The following is a 23,966-nucleotide window of genomic DNA, read 5'->3' on the forward strand; positions in this document are numbered from 1 at the left end:
AGAAAAAAGCATCAGAATTTCTTTTAAACCAGGGCTAACTAAAGGCAGAAGCAGGTTAAAAACAGTTCTTCCTTTTCTTTCTGGTTCCTATGCTATATGGCAAGACTGGATTGTGCAATCATTATCAGATATTGTCATTGTACCGCCCACATCTGGGAACCTCAGTCATCTTTAAAATCAATATCTTGATAAATGTAGACGGAAGATGACCCTGCTTATGGCTCTCACATGCTTCAGATGTCCATTTCATGTTCATTTCATGAATGGATCATAAAATCAACAGATGATCTACTGCTTGTACCTGCTCTAGACGCTAATCCCCACAGGCAGCACCTATGTTCTCGTTAACATTATCTCTCCAAGATCCAGCACAATTCTTGGCCCAGACTAGGTCACTTAATGCATATTTGTTGAATAACTAAATGAACGAATGGAAATTATCCGCAGCAAATTAATTTCCAAATTAGTCTTCACTGGAATCCCATATATAAATCTCCCCCTCTCCCAGGGTCTTACAGGATTTTTTTTTACGGAGTAAATAAATAATATAGGTGCTTAGTGATTTTTATTATACATGCATTTTACACACACACACACACTTCATCCCTTTACAAATAAAACCCCTTCTTCTCAAACCATCCTTCCTTAACTGCTTACCTGAAAATGTGTTTTAGTTTCTGAAGTTTGAATGACTGGATTCAGATTTAACATTTTTGGGGTGACTGCTTTTGATCAGGTACTGCCCAAGGTGGTTTCTCTGATGATGTCTATCATCTCATGCTTTTTTTCACAATTTTAGAGGCAGATGGTTCCCCTGCTTGACAGATGAGAAAAATCAGGTTTGCTTCCCCACCCCCATACGTATCAGTGAATGATCAACACAGGCAGTATTTGAACCCAGGTCTTTTTTGTGATTCTGCCCCAGTGCTCCTCCCACCTGCCCCCAGCTGCCTTCCTACAATAAACCAAGCGCAGAAGCAGAGAAAACTTCTCCAAAGCGCATTTCCCAAAAGGCGTGCCTTAGCGACCAGGTTTTTAAATTACCTTGCTGACATGACAGTGGCTTGGCATGATAAAGCAGCACATAAAAGGGTGAGAGCAGGACCACCACGCAGGAGGACAGGACAGTTAAGCATGCTGTCTGCTGAGTACCTTACGCGCCCCACCCTGGACCCTGTCCCCGACCGTCTTCAGGAGGTGGTGAGAACTGGCTCCCTCTGGAATAAACTCATTCAGCCTCAGGGACTGTTTGGCAATAAAGTAACAGACAACTCTGCAGCCCTGATTCTCCTCTCTCTGCCCTCCCCCCACCTCCCCAGATCCCTCTACATCTGACAGGGAAGAAGAACAAAGATGTGTGTGGGTCACAGCTGAGCCAAGTGTCAGAGGAGCTGGCTTGTCTGAGAGAATTCTTAAAGAGAGGAAAGGAGAGATGACCCTGGCCACTCTTCTTGGCACCCCTGTTCCTCCCGCCCTGCTCCCCCGCTGCCCACACCCCTGCTCCTCTCCTCGATGCAAAGACGGAGGTTTCCACAAAGAGCCTAAGGGAGGTTGTCAAACAAGCCAGGGGCTTAAGGACCGTCACCTTTGCTCAGTGTGTCTCAGGCCCCCATGGCCCAGCCCAGCTGGTCTTTTTTCTTTCTTTGGAGAGGAAAGCTGTCAGCTGACACTAGAAGGTATTTGTTCTCATTAGCTGGGCCTGCCGGGGTGTGATTCTTTGCAACCCGAGTGCTAAGGGCAGGATGCTATGATGGGGGCCGGGGCCCATTCCAGGGATCATCTTGTGAACCTGTTAGAGGTTGCAGGCACGAGCTCCAAACAGTCGTTCTGTTGATGCATCGGCGAACCTGAGCTGTTACAAGTAGTAACAAAACACAGGAAACTATCTTTATAGACAGTACCAAGGAAAGCGTGTGCTTTCCTGCCTGCTTTTCTGCAAGGAACCTGTGAGCCCTTCTGGGTAATAGAACCCCATGTCAGTCGGTAAAGAAACAATGCATTCGTATATCTTTGTTCAGTTTTCAGGTAGAGCAAACAATTGTCCAAAGTACGTGCCAAAAGGAACTGTATCAGAGATAGAGTCTATAAGCCTATAGGGCAAACATATTGGATTGCAAAGATATAACCTATTTACTCCTGCAGGCTCTTACAGATAAGGTATTCATTTATGACTCCTGCTAAATCATGTAGAGAGCTATTTTATGCGACCACTGTGCCACAGACTGGTTTAAGTGAGGGACCAGTTCGGAGGAAGAAAAGAAAATATTGATATTAGGCAGTTTTATGAGAATGTAAATCAAATCCAAAGTTTGCTATCCAAAAGAATTAAATTATTTATGGTATAAATTAAGTTTGGTACATTGTTCCTGATTTAAGCAGCATGAATAGTTCAATTCTTCTGTAGTTTTTTTTTTTTAATTTGCAAGAATAAAATAGATGGTATACAGTTTGACTTTAAATTCGCAGTTACAAATTGAAATGAACATTTAAAAACTGAAAGATTTTCAAGATTATGCTATTGGTCAATTTGTGCCGGCCGAATAACATTTATCACCATTGTGATCATGTATAAATAAAGTAAAAAAGGAAGACGTAACGGCACCAGTTACGGAAAATACGATTTATTTTGGACTATGATAGTTCTTAGATATGCTTCTTTAACTTGGGCTGGACTAAAAAGCAAAATACCTAAGAATACTTTTTCTTCAAAACTGTAGTTAGTTTCAGTGAAAGGCCTTTCTTTTTTACTTAATGTCAACAATATAAATTTGAAAAGGATTCTGATAGGGAAAAGAATCCTTCTTGGGCATACAGTTCAATGAACCAATTATAGGTAATCTGATTCTAGTCATTTACTGCTTGTGGTGTAAATGTCTGCTAACCACAAGTTGATTGCAGCCTGTATTTTAATTTTCAGTGAAGCTTACTGGTGGCCCACTGTCATTAAGGATATGCTATTTTGTCAATATTGAGTTAAGAAACAATTAAGCCCCATGAAAACATTTTTACCATAATCTGTTCCCCTATACTAGACAGAGAAATGAGGACACACAGTTTAGCCTCATCAAAAATACATTTGTTATCAAGAGAAAGAGAAGATAAAAGTGTGGTCCTCAGCCTTCGGTTGAATGTGAGAATTGCCAATATGATTACATGATTACACGATTATCACACTTATAATTGTGTTCTTGCCAACCTCCTACCAGCTATGTTCTCTTTGAAATGAAAGAACACATCCCAATCATAGATACTCTGCAAATTTATATCGAATAAATGAATGAACAGAAATACCTTATATTTAAGATATTTAAATATCCTGACTCGGTCTTTAATGCTGTCAGTTTCAGTTATCACACTAAATGTTTATAGTTTATGTATGTATTGACTAAAAACTTCCACATAATTCACCTATCTACCGTAAATTTATCAATATTAGCCATATGTGTACGTAATTTCAAGGTTGTGGTGAAGTTTAGTGACTCTTTGTGAAGTGTTTTTGAAACCTGCAGGTGAAAAAGAAATCTTAGTATAAATACATGTAGAAATGATGAATGGTTATCTGGAGAAAATGCCAGATTCTTGAAATATCATGGACATGTTATTGGTTTTTCACATGGCCGTTAACTGGAATTGTGTCACATGCCCACTCCTAAGCCAGTCGCTGAAAGGGACTGGAATAACCAACACTGGCTTAGATTAATCAAGATTCACCTCCTTGGGCTGAGAGGGACCCAGCTTCTCCTACTGTCACAAGCTGCCAGATACCTGAAGAAAATTAGGGTTCTAGTAATATATTAGTGACAATTATATTTGGTTGTATATTAGAAGAAACTCAACATAACAGTGCCTATTTTATTTCTCTCTCATATACCAGTTCAGAGATAGACAGTGCAGCTCCATGCATCATCAGGACCAGGATCATCCTATTTTTCTGCCCCAAAATACTTAATATGTGACTTCCATTGTCAAGGTGGCTGCTGAAGCTCCAGCCGTCACTTTCATATCCCAGCTAGGAAAAGAAAGAAGGATGAGCCCCCTTTTTATAAGAAACTGCCTATAAGTCCAAGAAAATAGACTGCTAATAACTCATTGGCCAGAAGTTTGTCACACAGTGACAGGGGAGTCAGGGAAATGTATTTGGATGTGTCCAGCCAAAAAATCAAGGTTTGTGACTTAGGAGGAAGGGGCAAATGGGGGATAGAGTAAACAACTATCAGACTCTATCACAGGTAACAATGACAAGAAGATGGCGTAAAAGAAAATGTGGAGTAGGAAAGCAGAGCATATAGGAAAGAATGAGTTGCCCCTATTCTCCACCATTCCACCTACCCCTATTGCAAGTAATTTTAAGCAGTAAATAGTCACACAGCAAAAGAATAGGAAGGAGAGGCAAAGGACATTGTAAATCAGCAGTGTAGAAACTGTATACAGATAATTAGGATCATGTTTTACACTGTATCATTTTTTAGCCTTCTTAAAGTACTTTACATATGAAAGGATATTACTTTTCCAAATATGGAAATGTGAGAGTCAAGGTATGAATGATCTTTCCAGCCTAACCATCTTAATTAGCAACAAGGTCACCTTTGGAAAAAGCGAAGTATTACCTAGAAGGAAAGGCTTATTATGAAAAGAATCAGGTCCTCTGGAGCTAGAGGAAAGAGGAAAATGAGGAGCTGATTAGCTATAGTAAGCTGTGGGAAACTTATTGATAAATTAGAGTCCATGCGTATAAAGTCTCATTATTATAAACGGCAACTCTTTTCTTTATTTTTTAAAGGTAGCCAACCAAGTTGTGCAAGCTCTGCTCACTCAAAAGGTAGGTCACTTTCTGGCTTTATTATTTTCAAAGTACTTATGTGAATAGATTGGAACTCACATTGTCAAACTAGCAGAAACTATGATTGATAGCTGCAATACTTTTCTATTTATTCACTTAGGTTAAAATTGTGTGCATTTTAGATGGCATATGCAGTAACATCAATGACCAATAGATTCATAAAATTTAAACTCTTGGGAAAGTAATAGAAAGCCTTTTGAAGATGAAAGATTTCCATGGGCCTACCCAGATGAGTAGCAAACCTATCATTTTTATTTAGTAAATGCAAACATTAAATAAGTTGATGGATTCCTCTGACTCCTATAAAATGAATAGCCTGTGATGCGCAGCATTAACAGAGGCCTAAAATTCAGCAAGAGATCTTTGAGGTTAGGAAGTTTATTTAACTTCTCTGGACCTTAATTCCCCTTCCATAAAATAGGGATAACAACGTCTACCTCCCAGAATTGCTGTGGTCATCCTATAAAAGGGAACATATAGAGTTGTTCCCCCAGGAATAGGTTTGTGGTAAAGATAAAACAAATGGTGGTATTATATACTTGAAAGTTGCTGAGAGTAGATCTTAAGCCTTCTTATCACAAAATAAAAAAGAATTAACTATGTGAGGTGATGGATGTGTTAATTTTGATCTTGGTAATCATTCTACCATGTAATGTATATCAAATTATCATGTTTTACACTTTAAATATATACAGTTATATTTGTCAATTACTCCTCATAAAGTTAGGGAAAACAACAAATGGTGATTTCTCAGCATGAAATTTCTGTACCTTCTCCTTTGTCATCTTCTTATTCTGCCTTCAGATCATGTTATTGGGGCAGAGTGGGTAAATGCAGGTAGTTGCCCAAATTGGGCAGGTTTGGTGAATTTTACTGAACCTTTCGTGTCTCCTTCCATGATGTGTCTGAGAGGCTAAATTCTGATTCCTTCAAATTTTTTTATTCTGAGTTACCTCTCTGTGAGATAGATTTCCTCTTTAAAAGAAAATCTTAGATCATGTGGCATGTTCAGGAGGATGTGGCTAAGGAGAGCAAAATCATTTACGACATTTTGATTTTTTTTAATTGAAAACAATTTTATTAGGGGTTGACTACTTCTCATAAAGGTGCTTAAATAAATATTATTTTAAATGTATACTATAGAGGCATTAGAATAATATTTTTGCTAGATTCTCTCCCCCAACTCCTTCTGTCAAAATATCATGCTTCCTGCTACAAATGATTTTAACTGGTTCAGATTTGACATTAACATTACATAAATAGAGATTTGAGCACATTTATTAGGTTAGAATTAGGTTCCATTGTGAGTAACAGAGATACAAAATAATGGTGGCTTAAATCAGATAAAATAAAATAAAATCAGTTATTTATTTCTCAGATCTAAGTCTACAGGTGGGCAGTACATGACTGGTATGATGACTCTGCTCCATAAAGTTGATAGGGTCCCTGGCATCCTGGCTTCCATCTTATTATTCTGCAGGATGTGGCCTTCATTTCCAGGGTTACCTCATTGTCCAAAATGGCTGCTCTAGCTCCAGTGATCACATCCACATTTCAGCCATCAGGAAGAAATGAAAGCCAAAGAAAATGAAGAGGCTAAAAGACACACACCAGCTGTCTTTTAAGAGAAACTTCCAAAAGTTTTCACACCTCCCTACTTACATCTCCATGAACAGAACTTAATCACACATCCACACCTAAGGAAGCTGACAGTGGCATCTTTTTTCTGGGTATGTGCCCAGCTGAAAATTGATTGTCACCTTATTGTACAAGAAGGGTCGAAACAGATGTTGAAGGGCAACTCATGATTTCTGTCACAACGTATTTGAATGCCTTTTCTTTTTCAAAGGCTTTAATTTCTCAACTGCTTTCCTCCTGTTGGAAACTCGACACTCATTTAATTACAAACCTAAGGAATGAAGGGGCACTGTTGCAGCTCTGTGTGTAACTGTTGAAAGACTTCTCATGCCTGTCTCTTTTAATGGTGCCTCAGGAAAGAGACAAGAAAGCTGTCTGGTACAATATAAAGGAAAATGGGACCTTTCAGGTCAGCCACAAAAAATAGCTACACAAATTCAAGTAGTAACTAGTAAACAGATAAATCTGCCTTGGTACAGTTAAGCAGTAAGACTCAAAAAGATGTGCTACTGTGAGATAGCCTACCTCAGGGATACTATGAAGCAGGCAAAGATGCCTGGGCTTTCAGAGATTCCAAAAGAATCATGTTCTGCAGAAACATGCACTTCCCAGTTTTTCTAGAGACTGTAGAATTGCTACAAAAAGACAAAAATTTCTTTGTAATTAAGAGCACAATATAGGAAATAAAATGTACTCCAAAAGCAGATGAGAAACCTAATTCTAAAGAGGGATGTAGCTGGCACAGAGTAAAAAACAGAAATCTTGAGTGATTTATCCAAGTCACGCACACACATAAAACCCTTGAGGTGAAATTATAGTCATAACCATACAGTTTTGGACTGTATCATTTGTTATGACACAAAGGCAAATCTGCCATGACTTCACATCCTCCTCCCTGGGCAACCAAAAAGGTATTTTTCTGGCATACCAGGAATTGGCTCTGATAAGCATCTTGAAGTCACAGAGTGTATTTCCTTTCCAAATACTGTTAGAAAAAAAATTATTTCCATAAATTTAGCAGCTTCTGTTAAATGTACATATCATGTCCTAGTCAAGTAATTCAATTTATCTCAAAAATCTGCGAGTTCTCTTAAGAGAGGTGACTGTCCCTCCTTTAGATCAATAACGCTAAAATGACAATATTAAACCCAGCTCACTTCCACTTATGCCTCCAAATCATAGGTCCAAGTCTAGAAGTGCAAGTGAAATCAATAACCTGAGCTAGACTCATATTTTTGTCTGAAATATATTTTATCTTCATTAAGACAGTTACACTCACTGAAAATGTTACTCTCCTAGGTTCTTCTTTTTTTTTTTTTCTTTTTTGCCACTAACACCAAACTTGGAAGAAAAGCATTTTTCCCTGGAGTTATTTTCCAGCACATCAACAACCTCAGCCTTACCTTCATGTTCTTTAGAATCACCAAATATTCATGGTGTTTTTTAATTTGCCAACATGGATTAAGGCCCTTGTATGGTGGAATCTAGCAATACAGCCAACCAGATAGCAGCAGAACACAATTTTGTAGCTTGAAGCTAAAAGAACTCCCAACTCCTACATATTTCCCTTGTAGGAGGTGTGATCAGACCATCTGGGTCCACTTGTGTAGCAATGGTGTGGGTAGGCTCTGGTTTCCTTGAAGAGAGTCTGTTTATATTTACTTAGCACTTCCAAGGAGTCAGACCCCATGTCCAGCATTTTAAATGCACTGAATGGTTTTGTTTTCACTGCCATCTTGTGAGGTAGGACTATGAAAATAAATTTCCCATAGTTCCAATTGCTAGAAGTGCCAAAGCCCGTATGTTAACCTAGGGTTATTGCATTCCACTCCATGCCCTGACCCTTTGTACCATTCGGCCTCCACAATCCCATTCAATCACTTATTGTTTATCCCCGCTGTAGTTCAGCAAGCAGAAGAGATGCTATAAAAATCAACAGGTGGGTTGAAACCCAATGATTAGTTACATCCGATTGCAGGAAATAAAACAAAAGCGCAAGGAAGCCAGTAGATTTCTTAAAACTTCTGGAAGCATCGCCAGTCCTCGCTAGCAAGGACATCCAGGATCTGACATGCGTGGAGTCAAAAAGTTGACTGTAAATTTGGAGCTTTCTCCAAATCAAGCTTTCTCAGAATCAGTCTTATTTTGGACCCCAGAGTTTCCCAACTGTCAGGGACCTTAGTGAACATTTAACCCTGAGCTTGTCAAGTAGCTTTGGTAATAGGCTCAATTCACTGTAATGACATAAACTGTTTAGCCATCACCCAGATTAAGAATATTTTCATCCGAATGCCTTTTGGATGAAGGTTTGCAGTATTCAGTTTGCCACGAGACTCACCACTTCCTATTGATTAGAACTGGCCTGATTCAGTGATACAATTATGTTACCTGTCTTGCCTTTTTAAGTATTTGATGTTGAGGTCCTTGGTTGGTCTGAGATGTGACCAGCCTTTTCCAGTAATGGCTTTTCTTTTTACAGAGGTATTAGCATTCTTAGAAGAGCTAGGGATATATCAGTGACAGACACTGAGAAGGGTTGTGGCTGGGAGAGGCTGGTGGATGTGGTGTCCAGTAAGCTTAAGGGAAGGATTCAGGTGGCCCTTGACAAGCCATCTCATGAAGCAGCTGAGGCATGCCTTGTCTTGAAAGCCTGGTTTTGTGCAGAAGCTACATTTACAGGTGAGGAAACTGAGGCATAACCAGAATAAGTTACTTCCTCAAGGTCATGTGGGTAATGAGGACCAGAGCCCAGGCCTCCTAACTGCCAATCCAGTGTATTCCCATGAAACACACTGCCTCTGAAATAGGAATACCAGTATAATATCATTTTACACGATAAAATCAGATTTAAATAGTTTTCAACAATACTCCAGTGGTAATATCAGTATATATCGAGCTTCTAATCAACCAGCATTTCCCTAAATTTCCTGTAACCTGGAGCTGGCAGTGGTTTTGCTCTAAATGCATAAAGTAACCATACTCCATAGCTACTACACAGCAGTGAATCCAGAATCTCTTTCAGCCCCAAACACAGGTGAAACTTGTCAGGAGTACAATGTGTGGATCCTCCAGGGAAGTTATGGTTTGGGATCATTAAGATACACAGGGCCCTTTTAGACCAGTATCATCACATTGCTCAGTATATTTTCCACTCGCATCCAGCTGTAATGCCTTACTTTATTTCAATTGAGAGTGGCATGCAGATTGCAAAGAAAACAGGTTGGGCTATTTCCTTGAACCCACTATACTTGCTTACATGAGATGAAATGTAGTCAACTCTTTGGCATTTTTTCTTCCTGATAACATTATACAACACATCCCCTTTTTTCTTTCAAAAGACACAACCTTATATTTTCAGAGGGGTCCTCCCCTTGAGGCCTGAGACATACTAGGGAGCAGAGAAAAAAAAAGGTTGTGGATGAGGGCAGATGGTCCAGCCCCTGTTGGGAGCCATGATCTCAGAGGCTGCCCTCTAAGCAGGAGAGTTCTTTAGTTTCTAATGCCTTACCTGGGGAGTACAGTCTAGTTCTCACCTCTGTAATTGACAGCATTAGAATAGTGGCTCTTTCACCCAGCCTCAAAATGTCATATGGGCCTTTATGTTAGTGGGTTCTCATTGTGAGCCCAGGGGAAGCACAGACAGCCCGCTGACACTCTCTGCCTAGTAGTCAAGGAAATTGTGGTTTTCCTCTCTCTCTTTCCATCTATCCAGTCTGGCTGTGTTTATGTGTCTGCACGTGGGCACACACATGGCTTTGATTACAGTTTCTTGGGATGAGGACTGTCTGGCATCACTTACCATCCGCAGCTTGAGTGAAGAAAACAAGAATGTTAAAACAACACAGAATATTCTTTTATATCTACACATTTTCTGTCCAGCTCAGTTCTGTTGGTCGATGATTGTAAGAGCAGTGTCACATTCCTAAAGCCCTCCATTTCCCCCTCTGCTCTGTGCTGATCTAGATGAGCCACGAGTGATGAACGGTTCTCAAGGTCGATAAAGTGCGTTCCTGCTAATGAACTTTTACTGCCTTAAGTAATAGTAATGGCCATGGAAATTTGGGCACTGGTACAAAAACTTGCTTTAGAATATATTGATTTTTTTTCTTTCTTTTTTTTTTTTTTTTTTACCCATCTGAAGAAATCTTTTCAAGTTATTCTCAGTTTTGCTGCTAAAAACTGTTGCTGGTATTCCTTACAAGTCTCCTTTCTCCTTGCAAATCCACACTCATATGCTTCTGTTTCCATCCCTCCCCCTGCAAGTGAGAATGATTGTGTTTTCCCACCCAATAGGTACTATTAATATTTATTTACCTCACAGTCAAGTTTTATTAATTGCTTAATTAGCAGTAGTGAAAACAATTAGTGTTTGGGAGCAGGGAGTGTTACATACATGCTAAGAACAAAAATTAGCATTAGCGAGACACAGAGGTTGAATTCTAAATAAGGACAGCAAATTTAGCCTTTTAATTTGAGCAGTGCCTAGGCCCCCAAAACAGCCTCTGCTAAGTGGCGTGCGTGCTCAGGCGTGCACACACCCCCTGCCCTGCTTTTACAGCCGCTGCCCTCCTACAGCTTGCACCCCGGTGCCCCGTCTGGACATGGCATTCCTTTGCTCTGCTCTGCATTTGTAGGCAGCGATCAGTTGAAAACATCCTATGCATAAGCTTCCTTATTTAGCTAAAAAGGTGAGGTGAGCGTAAGCTGTGCAGTGAGCTATAGCTTCGCCTGTCTCTTTGCCTCCTGTAAATAGAATGAATAAGCCTGGAAATGATGACGCGTCTCAGGTAAAACCTCGGAAGCTAGATCTCTCTCTAGCTGCACACTGAGGTTGCCACAAGGTTATGTATGGAGCAGGCCCACTCACCGTTGTGACTGCTGTTTAGGTCCTGGGCAGCAGAGCTGTGGGCTGGCACCCTGTCTTGCTTGCAGAGCCTTAAGTGAGGCCTGTAGCTGCCCCACCTCAGCATACATAGGTAGACACACTAGCAGTGTTGAGAACCTTAAAACTCTCTTTATCACACCATCACTAGAGAATAGAACTCATCATCATTAACCCCTTTAACAAAATCATCACACAATTTTATCAAGCTCCTACTACTCTGGGGCGTGCTGTGCTAGGTGGTGAAGGAAAAATGTCAGAACAATATGCTTGTGCTGGTGTTTCTGTATCTTCTCATGCCTTTTGAGGAACGTGTCATCTAATTGACAAGATAAGTCCAGAGCATGAAAGAAAATCAACACAAAGCAGTATCTCACATTAGCTAAATGTCATAGAAGAGGCATTGAGGGCTTACTGGAGTTCAGAAAAGGGAGCAGATAAAAGTGGAGGATGCCAGATAAAGGCGTCGGGGAGGAGACAGAATTTGAACTGGATGTCAACCGAAGAGCCAAACTTGGACGGGAAGGAGGAGGTGGATGAGAAACAAAAGGGAGGTCGGGGAGGGGGAAGGAGGCAGAATGCCCGGTGCTTTCGAGAACAGGCAGACCCTTGTTAAAGAACAGGGTAAGAGCATGGTAAGAGCAGAAACCTTTTTTTTTTTTTCAAATCAGGAAATAGTGTAAGGTAAAGTTTGAAATGTAGAAAAGGGTCAGCTTTTGAAGAACCTTGCCTTGGGGCTTTATTCTCCCTGGTGTTCCTTGAACCCCACCAAAGAGGGTGTAGACATGTCAGTATAAGTACTGTCTTTATCACAAGTTAACTTGGAAGGCAGCTCCTGGGTGGGATTCTAGAGCATCCTAAAGCTCCCGCGTATCAGGTCCCCTCATGAAAGCTGGGGAAGAGCTCTCCTTGGTGTGTGAACTATTCAAAAGAGCTGCTCTAAGGGGATGCCGAGGTACGGTTCTTCTACTTCTTCCCCAACACTAAGACCAGAACACCCCAAAAGATATGGAAATCTCCTAGTTCAGAGGATGGGCAAGTTTCAAGTGGCCTTATGAGCCTTCACTTCACAGTTGCTTCACTCCGTCTAAATGCACCACTGACTCAGTTAGCAGCCGCACTGAGAATTTCAGTTCGTTTCCACAAACGGCAGAGGAAGTTTCCATGAAAAGTGATAGTTTCTTTCATTGATCAAATCTCTATTCACTGTAAAAACATTGTCCTGTGGTTTGTGCTTTATGATTGCTTTTATGAAGACAGTGAAAAAGCCAAATATATAGGTGGAAACTTAAATTGACTTTACATTGCTGAGATTTACCATGTTCAAAAATAGCATGCTAGATTAATGCATTTCTGATTGCAAGGTGCTTTTTTTTTTTTTAAGTAGGTCTTCCCTGAACATAATAATTCTATCCGACAGTGGGCTGTGGAAGAAAACATTGTGTGTGATCTATTTCTGGGGGGCTTGAAGGCTTAAAATACTATTTTTCACTAATGTGCCTGAAATATCAGATGAAATATAGTGATAATACGCAAAAGGGTCTTACGGTAATAGACTTTTTTTTTCTTTCCATGTGTTTGTTGCAGGATCTAAGGGAGGAATGTGTAAAGTTGAAAACAAGAGTGTTTGATTTGGAACAACAGAATCGAACGCTAAGCATCCTTTTCCAACAGCGAGTCAGACCAACTTCTGATCTGCTCCTCCAGGTATGTGTTTCTGTGCAAAACAAACTTTGCTACTGAAATGCTATTGACAAGAAGTGAGTTAAGTTCAAAAGGTACCACTATCACCATGGGCAAGACATAGTGCATCAGAACCTCCATTCTCTCCCCTCTCAAGGGATGTCATTAAAATTGAATATCTCTTAAATGTCTGACTCTTTAAATCTAATTTTGATAAAGAAATGCATCAACAAATAATGAACAGGTAAAAGGAAACAATCAGAGGTATCAAATGAAACCGGGGAATGGAGTCAGCAAATAATTGATTGCTTTGGGGACAAGTATTAGTAGTCTTGCACTGCATGATAAGCAAGGCAGAGTTTTATGCGATGCCGAAGTACATTTCTTTATTTCAGACTCTCTGTAAGCAAAACTACAGCTGGGGTTTGTTGTGCTTTCGTATCTCTCTCTGTGCAGCCTGCCTCCTCACAACCTAATACTTCCTCCGCTCCGCCTCAGTATTTTACAGGTTCTCTTCGTCTAAGCGTTCTCGCCAAACTCTTTCAGTTGCCTTCATAACAGGGAAAGACGTGGAAAGGCAAACCATTTGAATCATTTTGAAGCTGCCCCCGAGAAAGCACTAGAAAATATATCTGACTGCAGGGAGACACATGGATTGGCAAAGGGGTCTTGGAGGCTGATCTTTGCTGTTTCCTATTTTTTTTTAAATGCTATTAATGTGCATATTTGCTCAAACAAGCTCCAAGTTTGAAAAGGATAACCCCCAGCTGCCTGGTCTGATTGACTAAAGGAAAGGGGAAAGACAGAGATACCCTCTAGACTAGCGTGTCACCACTGTAGCCGCTAGCCATGTGGTGCTATTGAAATTAAACATTAATTTAAATTAAGTTTCTATGTCCAACTAGTCAGATATCAAGTGTTGAAAAGCCACACATGGCCGGCAGCTACCATATTAGACAGTGTTTGTATAGAACATTTCCATCATGGTAGAAAGTTCAGCACTCTTCCAGATGGTTGAGACAGTGTTGCTAATTTACCCTCTGAACTTTGGCACAAACATCTTTCCCTGATTCCTCAGGGAAATAATGAGAAATTGCAGTTCATTTCAGAGAAAGAAAGATGTTTGGTAAAACCACACATCAAAATGTAGTCCCCCCCGCCCCGCCCCCGATGAAAAGGAAAGAGCTCTCTGAATTGTAAAATAGATCTCATCTCTTAAATTAATTTTCTCTCTGCTTTATCTATTAGCTCATAATTCATAATTTATGACTCATAAATTGTGTGGGAAAAAAATCATCTATCTCTATTCTGTTTCCTGATCCTGGCCACGATAAATGTTGGTCAGAGGGAATCTTGCATCTGTTAAAAGTTGTATCTCATTTGCTCTCTTATAATCAAGATCCAATATTGTAATTGCTTTTGACAGCTATTGCATGTTCATGAATTTTTCCATTTTACGTGTTTTAACTTGAGGCTTTTCTGGAACAATTTTTAAGGATCTGCCGTCCCTGTGTGTGAATCATGATGGTTCATTTCCACAGTAAACACATGTGCCATAGATATTTAAGCTTCTTCATTGGCTGACACAAATCTCTTAAATACATGTCCAACTGGCAGGGGATGGTGTTTGCGCTAACAATAGAACTCAGTGTTTACTCCTTGGGTGTCTTCAGCCAACACACTGTTTCTCCCCAAATAGACCTCACTTCCAGGAGCCCTTCTAATTTAAATGGAATTTGTAAAAGATGGGCTGATAGTAGTTCTGTGTGGTAGAATCATAGCAAGGATGATGCCTGCCCTCTAGCATCTAAGGGCTCACAGTCATAGACAAAGTTGCTGGCTTTTCAGGTGGTCTGTTCATTATATGACCTGTGATTTTTTTATTTTCTGGTGGCACGAGTACATATCATGGAACGCTGGCTATAAAGTAAAAGCAGTTTGAGCTTGCTTTGCACCTGTGGAAGCTCTGTAATTATTTGTTGAATGGAATAAGGAATAAATGACCCAGATTCATTCTGCAAGTTGGGGAGTTATTTGACATACACCTAAGAGAGGTTTATGCCCCTACCTCTTCTTCTGAATGTCTCCTGTCTTGTGTGGAGGCTTTGGAGCTATGCAACCATGCTGGTCCAGCCCAGTTTGTTCGAGGGCGTGTCTGGTGAGCACAGCAAACCCACCAGTGTACCTGGTCCCGAGGGTGAGAGATGTTACAGCTCCTGCCCATGAACTGGAGATTCAGTACAGAACATTTCTAAGTAGGTTTCTGTGTATCTTAACAAACTGCATTAGTTGTCATCTGCTGAATACAGCCTAATGATTCTCTACAATCTAAGTAGCCACCTGAAGAGAAATACAGAAAGAAGATTGTTGAACACATTGTGATTTTAGTAGATACATTGTTAAGTAGTAGAAAAGAAAATAACTTATAGGAAATAGCTAATTATTTGTCCCTCAAAAACAGAGAATAAGAGGTTACATGGATATTCTTTAGCAAATTCTGATATAGGAGGAACAAAAAGGGATAGTTCTAAGGATTCGTTGACAGATTCTGGGGAACTTACAAAGGGGACCAGTCCATGATGGGAAAGAAAAGAAGCCTAACCTGAAATTTAAAATCTTAAGAATGGCCATAAACTTCTCTGTTGATTCCAGTTTCCAGAAAAGCATCTCTGGGACTATGGGTGGAAACAAATCAGATTAATAAGGGCCTCCATATTAAAATCAATAATTTGAGCTAAATTCTAATGGATTAAGAAACCAGTATAGCAAATAAAATCTAAAAGTAACATTCTTAACGGAACCGGAGTCTATAACTAACCTTATTTGAACTCACTGGCCAGATTAACCAATGCTCACCATTTCCTCTTATAAAGTATATTAGATTACACTCTCAATTTACCAAACATTGACAACCAGTTGAAACTCTCTACTAAGAGTACTTAATTCTCTTACCAGTTGAGTTGAATTTCCACCATGAATGAGTTATGTTTGTAACTCAGTATGTTCACGTGACTAGTACTTGTCACGGTGATTATGCAATTTTTAACTACTTTATAAACTGATGAAATGTGATGCAAAAAGAATTGTTTCTATAAGACAAAGTTGAATGCTTCAAAAACACTATAAAGGCACCTCCCTAAAAATGTTTGTGATCAAATGAAATATAGGTGTGTAACTGCCAAAAAAAAAAATGTGGGAGATGGGGAATTGTATTAAATGTAGAGGCATTCTGCTTGCAAATTGCTTCTCAGGTGGTTTTAGGTTCTTGTTCCACTATTAAGAAAAACAAAACCTAGAAATCATAGACAATGCATAAAGCATGTGTTTGATGCCAAAAAAAAAAAAAAAAAAAAGACATTGGAGGACTCTAATAATATGATCCTTAGGCAAAAAATCCAGCCTTGGCCCTACCAAAAAAAAGAAGTGCTAGATACTGTTCTACAACCTTTATAGTGTTCACCAATTTATCTCCATTACAGTGCTGTCAGGTAGGAACTATCTCTATACCCATTCTACAGATGAGGACACTTAGGCACAAAGAGGCTGTGTCACCCAGTGGTAATTGACAGACTGAGGATTTAAATCCATGGTCAGGGTCCACTTCCTCCCTTTCACTTCCTGTCTGTGCTCCCTCTACATGGAATACAAATGGACACGAGGAACGTTTTTCTGATTCTGTACTCTGACAGACATTCTGATTAACGGGCCCACCTGTGCTCAGATCAGTTCAGAGGGCTTCTGCAGTGTAATCGCAGTAAGGAGCCTACTATATTTACACATTTCTGAAAGCCTCTTGATCTGTGGCATCCAAGATTTTCCCCTCTCCTGTGTGTTCTTCTCTTGTCTTGCTTTGGACACCTGTGTTATCGTCATCTTGATAGGACATTATTCTCATATTTTCCGCCTAACACAGTTTATTCTTCTCCTTTTTATCTGATATTTCAAAGGGTCCTATACTCATATCCTTGGGCCAAGATAGAAAGAAAAGAATGTTATAGTGTAGATTATTCTCACAAACAGTTGAGAATCTGACAGCTTAGAACCACGGTGTAAAACTTTGCTGTCATTTCTGAGAGCGTTGACTTTTTTTTGCTAGTGTTTTGTTTTATATTATTTCAGATGAGATGAGACGACTTTAAAATTCTCTTTGTGCTTCTGATGTATTTTTCGTTCATTGCATCTTTTTTATTTAATTTCATATGCAATTATGGCATCCTAGAGTCACATGGTACTGATGGTGGAGGTCATGCAGTACAACCCCCATAACTAGGGATTTCATGTTAACTTTCATTTCACCTAAATAGGAATCTCCTTGAGGGCAGCAATTATGCTGGATGTTGCATTTTACCCTCCCACAGATATTATCACCATTCATAATACATAGTCAGTGTATACTTTGATGGCTTAACATTTAATTCAATATATTTTTTTAACTTTTTATTTTATATTGGAATATAGCTAATTAACAATGTTGTAATAGTTTTATGTGCACAGCAAAGCAACTCAGCCATACATATATGTGTATCCATTCTCCCCCAAACTCCCCTCCCATCCAGGCTTCCACATAACATTGAGCAGAGTTCCCTGTGCTATACAGTAGGTCCTTGTTGGTTATCCATCTTAAATATAGCAGTATGTACATGTCAATCCCAAACTCCGTAACTATCCCTTCCCCCCAGTAACCATAAGTTTGTTCCCTAAGTCTGTGAGTTTGTTTCTGTTTTGTAAATAAGTTCATTTGTATCATTTCTTTTTAGATTCCGCATATAAGAGATATCATACGATATTTCTCTTTGTCTGTCTGACTTACTTCAATCAGTATGACAATTTCTAGGTCCATCCACGTTGCTGCAAATGGCGTTATTTCATTCTTTTTAATGGCTGAGTAATATTCCATTGTATATATGTACCACATCTTCTTTATCCATTCCTCTGTCAATGGACATTTAGGTTGCTTCCATGTCTTGGCTACTGTAAACAGTGCTCCAGTGAACATCGGGGTGCATGTATCCTTTCAGACCATGTTTTTCTCCGGATATATGCCCAAGAGTGAGATTGCAGGGTCATATGGTAGCTCTATTTTTAGTTCTTTAAGAAACCTCCATACTGTTCTCCATAGTGGCTGTACCAGTTTACATTCCCACCAACAATGTAGGAGGGTTCCCTTCTCTCCACACCCTCTCCAGCATTTATTGTTTGTGGATTTTTTTTTTAATTTATTTATTTATTTATTTATTTTTAGCTGTGTTGGGTCTTCGTTTCTGTGCGAGGGCTTTCTCTAGTTGTGGCAAGTGGGGGCCACTCTTCATTGCGGTGCGTGGGCCTTTCACTGTCGCGGCCTCTCTTGTTGTGGAGCACGGGCTCCAGACGCGCGGGCTCAGCAGCTGTGGCTCACGGGCCTAGTTGCTCCGCGGCATGTGGGATCTTCCCAGCCCAGGGCTCGAACCCGTGTCCCCTGCATTGGTAGGCAGATTCTCAACCACTGCACCACCAGGGAAGCCCATTTGTGGATTTTTTGATGACAGCCATTGTGACTGGTCTCATTGTAGTTTTGATTTGCATTTCTCTAATAATTAGCGATGTTGAACATCTTTTCATGTGCCTCTCGGCCATCTGTATGTCTTCTTTGGAGAAATGTCTACGTAGGTCTTCTGTGCATTTTGTGGTTGGGTTGTTTGTTTTGATGATATTAAGCCACATGAGCTGTTTGTAAATTTTGGAGACTAATCCCTGGCTGGTCCCGTCATTTGCAAATATTTTCTCCCAATCTGTGGGTTGTCTTTTCGTTTTGTTTATGGTTTCCTTTGCTGTGCAAAAGCTTTTGAGTTTAATTAGGTCCCATTTGTTTATTTTTGTTTTTATTTCCATTATTCTGGGAGATGGATTGAAAAAGATATTGCTGCAACTGATATCAGAGAGTTTTCTGCCTTTGTTTTCTTCTAGGAGTTTTATAGTGTCTGCAAAATGGACATTACAATAAGTCTAATTAATGTCTGTCACTATGTACAGATTTCTTTTTCTTGTGATGAGAACTTTTAAGATCTCTTGGCAGATTTCAAATATTCAATACAGTATTAATAACTAGAGTCACCATGCTGTACATTACATCTCCAGAAGTTATTGATCTTATAACCAGAAGTTTGTACCTTTTGATCCCCTTTATCAGTTTCCCCAACTCCCCACCCCCACCAATCTGTTCTTTCTTTCTATGAGTTCTTTTTTTTAAAAAAATTCCACGTGTAAGTGAGATCATGCAGTTTTTACTTCTCTCTGTCCAACTTATTTCACTTAATGTAATGTCCTCAAGGTCCATCCACGCTGTCACAAATGGCAAGATGTCATTCTTTTTTATGGCTGAATAATATTCTATTACATATATATGTAAATATATAAATATATCTCTAAAATACATTTATATCTTATATATATATAAAATATATATCATATATATCACATTTTCTTTATCCGTTTATCCATCAGTGGAGACTTGGATTGTTTCCACGTCTTGGCTACTATAAATAATGCTGCAGTGAACATGACAGTGCAGATAATCTCTTCTTTGAGATAGTGATTTCATCTACCCTGAGTATATGCCCATAACTGGAGTTGCTGGATCATATGGTAGTTCTATTTTTTAAATTTTTGAGGCACCTCCATACTGTTTACCGTGTGGCTACACCAATTTACATTTCCTACCAAGAGTGTACAAGGGCTCTTTTTTCTCCACATCCTCACCAGCATTTGTTATCTCTTGTTTTTTTGATAATACATTTTAACAGGTGTGAAGTGATATCTCATGTGGTTTTGATTTGCATTTTGCTGATGATTAGTGATCTTGAGCACCCTTTCATGTTCCTGTTGGCTCTTTGAATATTTTCTTTGGAAAAAGGCTTATTCAGGTCCTTTGTCCACTTTTTAAATGGATTATTTGATACTTTGCTATTGAGTTGTATGAGTTCCTTATTTATTTTAGATATTACCCCTTATCAGATGTGTGGTTTGAGAATATTTTCTCCCATTCTGTAAGTTGCCTTTTATTTTGTTGATTGCTTCTTTTGCTGTGTAGAAGCTGTTTAGTTTGATGTAGTCCCATTCGTTTATTTTTGCTTTTGTTGCTTGAGCCTTAGGTGTCACATCCTTGAAATCATTGCCAAAACGAATGTCAAGGAGGTTTTTTTCCCCTATGTTTTTATTATAGGAGTTTTATGGTTTCATATCTTACATTTAAGCCTTTAATTCATTTCGAGTTAATTTTTTGTGACTGGTGTAAGATAGGGGTTTAGTTTAATTCTTTTACCTGTGAATATCCAGTTTTCCTAGCACTGTTAATTGAAGAGCCTGTCTTTTCTCCATTGAGTATTTTTGGCTCCCTTGTCAAATATTACTGACCATATTATGCATGGGTTTATTTCTGGGTTCTTGATTCTGTTCCATTGCCCTATGTGTCTGTTTTTATGCCATTTCCATACTGTTTTGATTACTATTGCTTTGTAACAGTTTGAAATCAGCAAGTGTTATATTTCCAGCTCTGTTCTTCTTTCTCAGGACTCCTTTGCCTATTCAGGGTCTTTTGTGATTCCAGACAATTTTCAGGATTGTTTTTCTATTTCTGTAAAAAATGCCACTGGAATCTTGATAAGTGTTGCACTGAACCTATAGACAGCTTTAGGTAGTATGGATATTTTAATGATATTAATTTCTCCAATCCATGAACATAAGATATCTTTCCATTTATTTGTGTCATCTTCAGTTTCTTTCATCAGTATCTTATAGTTTTCATTGTAGAGACTTTTCACTTCCTTGGTTAGATTTATTCCTAAGTATTTTATTCTTTTTGATGCTATTACAAATGGGGTTGTTTTTCTTGTTTCTTTTCAGATAATTAGTTGTCAGTATATCGAAACACTATTGATTTCTGTATGTTGATTTTGCATCCTGCAACTTTATTCAATTCATGATTATCTAAAAGTTTTTTATGAAGTTTTTACATTTTCTTTATATAAAATCACATCATCTGCAAATAGAGACAATTTTACTTTTTGCTTTCTGATTGTAATGTCTTTTATTTATTTTCTTTGCTTGAATGCCCTTACTAGAACTTCCAGTACCATGATGAATAGGAGTGGTGATACTGGTCACCCTTGTCTTGTACCTGATAGAGGAAAAACTTTCATCTTTTCACCACTGAGTATGATGTTAGCTGTGGACTTATCATATATGGCCTTTATTATGTTGAGGTATATTCCTTCCCTACATAGTTTGTTGAGATTTTATTATAAATGAATGTTGAATTCTGTCAAATGCTTTTTCTGTATCTACTGAGATGATCATAGGATTTTAAAAATTCTATTATTGTGATATATCACACTTACTGATTTGCGTATGTTGAACCATGCTTGCGCCCAAGGGATGAATCGCAATTGACTTTGCTGTATGATCCTTTTAATGAGCTGTTGAAATCAGTTTGCTAGTACTTTGTTCAGAATTTTTACATCTATATTCATCAGGGATATTGGCCTGTAGTTTACATTTCTTGTAGTGTCTTTATCTGGCTTTGGTATCAGGGTGATACTGGCCTCATAAAATGAATTTTGGAATGTTCCCCTCCTCTTCAATTTTTTTGGAAGAGTTTGAGAAGATTTGGCATCAGTTCTTCTTAAATCTTTGGTAAAAATTTACAAGTGAACCATCAGGTCCTGGGCATTTCTCTGTTGGGAGGTTTATGGTTACTGATTCAATCTCCTTACTCATTCTTAGTCTGTTTAGAGTTTTTGTTTCTTCATGATTCATTCTTGGTAAGTTGTTTGTTTCTAGGAATTTTTCAATTTATTCTACATTATCCAATTTGTTGGCATATAGTTGTTCAAAGAAGTTTCTTATTATCCTTTGCATCTGTGGTATCAGTTGTAATGTCTCCTCTTTCATTTATAATTTTATTTATTTGAGTCCTGTTTTTCTCTTGGTTAGTCTAGCTAAAGGTTTGTCAGTTTTGTTTATCTTTTCAAAAAACCAACTCTATAGTTTTGTTAATATTTTGTATTATTTTTTATTTTGTTTATTTCTCCTCTTTTTTTTATTTCCTCCCTTCTGCTGCTATTGGGCCTCATTTATTCTTCTTTTTCTAATTCCTTGGGGTATAAAATTTGTTTATTTATTTGAGAGTTTTCTTTTGTTTTTATGTATGTGTTTATCCATATAAACTTCCCTCTTAGAACTGCTTTTGCTGCATCTTGTAAGTTTTTGTATGTTGTGTTTCCATTTTCATTTGTCTCAAGATACTTTTTTATCTTTTCATCTCTTCTTTGATCCCTTGGTTGTTCAGGAGTGTATTTTTTTTTAAAAATCCATGTATCAAATATTTGTGAATTTTCCTGTTTTTCTCCTGTTGTTGATTTCTAGTTTCATATCATTGTGTTTGGAAAAGATTTGGTATGATTTAGTGTTCTTAAATTTACTAAGACTTGTTCTGTGGCCTACCATATGATCTATCCTAGAAGTTGTTCTGTTTGCACTTGAAAAGAATGTGTATTTTGGTGGTGTTGAATGGAATGTTCTGTATGTGTCTGTTAGGTCTGTTTGATTTATAGTGTTATTCATATCCACTGTTTCCTTATGGATTCTCTGCTGGATGATCTATCCATTGTTGAGAGTAAGATGTTAAAGTCTCCAACTATTACTGTATTGCTGTTTATGTCTCCTTTTACTTCTGTTACTCTTTGCTTCATATATTTAGATGCTCCAAAGTTGGCTACATAAATATTTACCATTGTTATATATTCTAGGTGGACTGACCCCTTTATCATGATACTATAACCTTCTTAGTCTCTTTTGAGCATTTGCAGCTTAAAGTCTATTTTGTCTGATATATGTATAGCTAACTCTGCTTTCTTTTGGTTACCATTTGTTTGAAATATCTTTTTCTATCCCTTCACTCCCAGGCTGTGTGTATCTTTAAAGCTAAAGTGAGTCTCTTGTAAGCAGCATATTGTTGGATTTTTAAAAATTTTATTCTGTGTCTTTGGATTGGAGAATTTAACCCACTTACATTTAAAATAATTATTGATAGGTGAGGACTTATTACTGCCATTTGATTAATTGTTTTCTGATTGTGTTGTTAAACCTTTGTTCCTTGCTTCTTTTTTTTTTTCCTTCTTATCTTACTGATTTATTTTGTGATTCGATGACTTTTTGTAGCAGTATGCTTTGTTTATCGTAATCTTTTGTGTAACTACTACAGGTTTTCCCTTTGTAGTTATCATGAGACTTACATAAATATCTTCTATTTATGAAATCCTGTTTTAAGCTGGTAACAACTTCAATAGCATACATAAACTTTACACTTTTTCTTCTCCCTTCTCACATTTTATGTTTCATGTTACAATTTACATATTTTTATATTGTGTATCCAATAATAAATTACTGTGGTTATGGTTATTTTTAATACTTTTTTCTTTAACGTCTTAAGCTAGAGTTGTAAGTGAACTATGGAACACCATTACAGTATTAGAAAATCTGGCTTTGCTTATATATTTACTGTTACCAGAGTTTTTTACCTATATTCATATACTTTTATGGTGTTAATGAGCATCATTTTATTTCCTCTGGAAGAACACCCTGTAGCATTTCTTGTAAAGCATGTCTGGTGGTGATATTTATCAGCTTTTATTTGTTCGGGAAAGTCTTTATCTCTCCTTCATTTCTGGTATTCTTGGCTGTGCATTTGAATAAATGGTCACCTCCTCCAGGTTTTACAGGTTCATTCCAGCAGAAACAGTCCTAAACCATAATGCATATATTGTTTTTCTTGAGTGTGTCCCCTAAACCCCATAGGTTTTTAAACATTTTTTTTCTTTCTTTCTTTTTATTCTTTTCTTTTTTTTTATGTTGCTCAAATGACTGGATAATTTCAAATGACTTATTTTC

At 38.2% G+C, this 23,966-nt stretch overlaps 1 protein-coding gene across 19 annotated transcripts in view; it reads left to right on the forward strand.

The window, feature by feature from the left end:
* NCKAP5 (NCK associated protein 5) overlaps positions 1-23,966 on the forward strand; it is a 1,102,730-nt gene that overhangs the window by 910,668 nt on the left and 168,096 nt on the right. For all 19 annotated transcript variants that reach the window (XR_014246257.1, XM_082397785.1, XM_082397783.1 and 16 more), the window contains 2 exons: positions 4,781-4,819; positions 12,948-13,067. Coding sequence is in view for 18 of the 19 variants with exons in the window: in XM_082397785.1 (XP_082253911.1) it covers positions 4,781-4,819; positions 12,948-13,067 (159 nt within the window). In the remaining variant the exon portion in view is untranslated. The remainder of the gene's footprint in view (positions 1-4,780; positions 4,820-12,947; positions 13,068-23,966) is intronic.

Source organism: Balaenoptera borealis (assembly GCF_965194805.1).
Source record: "Balaenoptera borealis genome assembly, chromosome: 6".
Taxonomy (NCBI): Eukaryota; Metazoa; Chordata; class Mammalia; order Artiodactyla; family Balaenopteridae; genus Balaenoptera; species Balaenoptera borealis.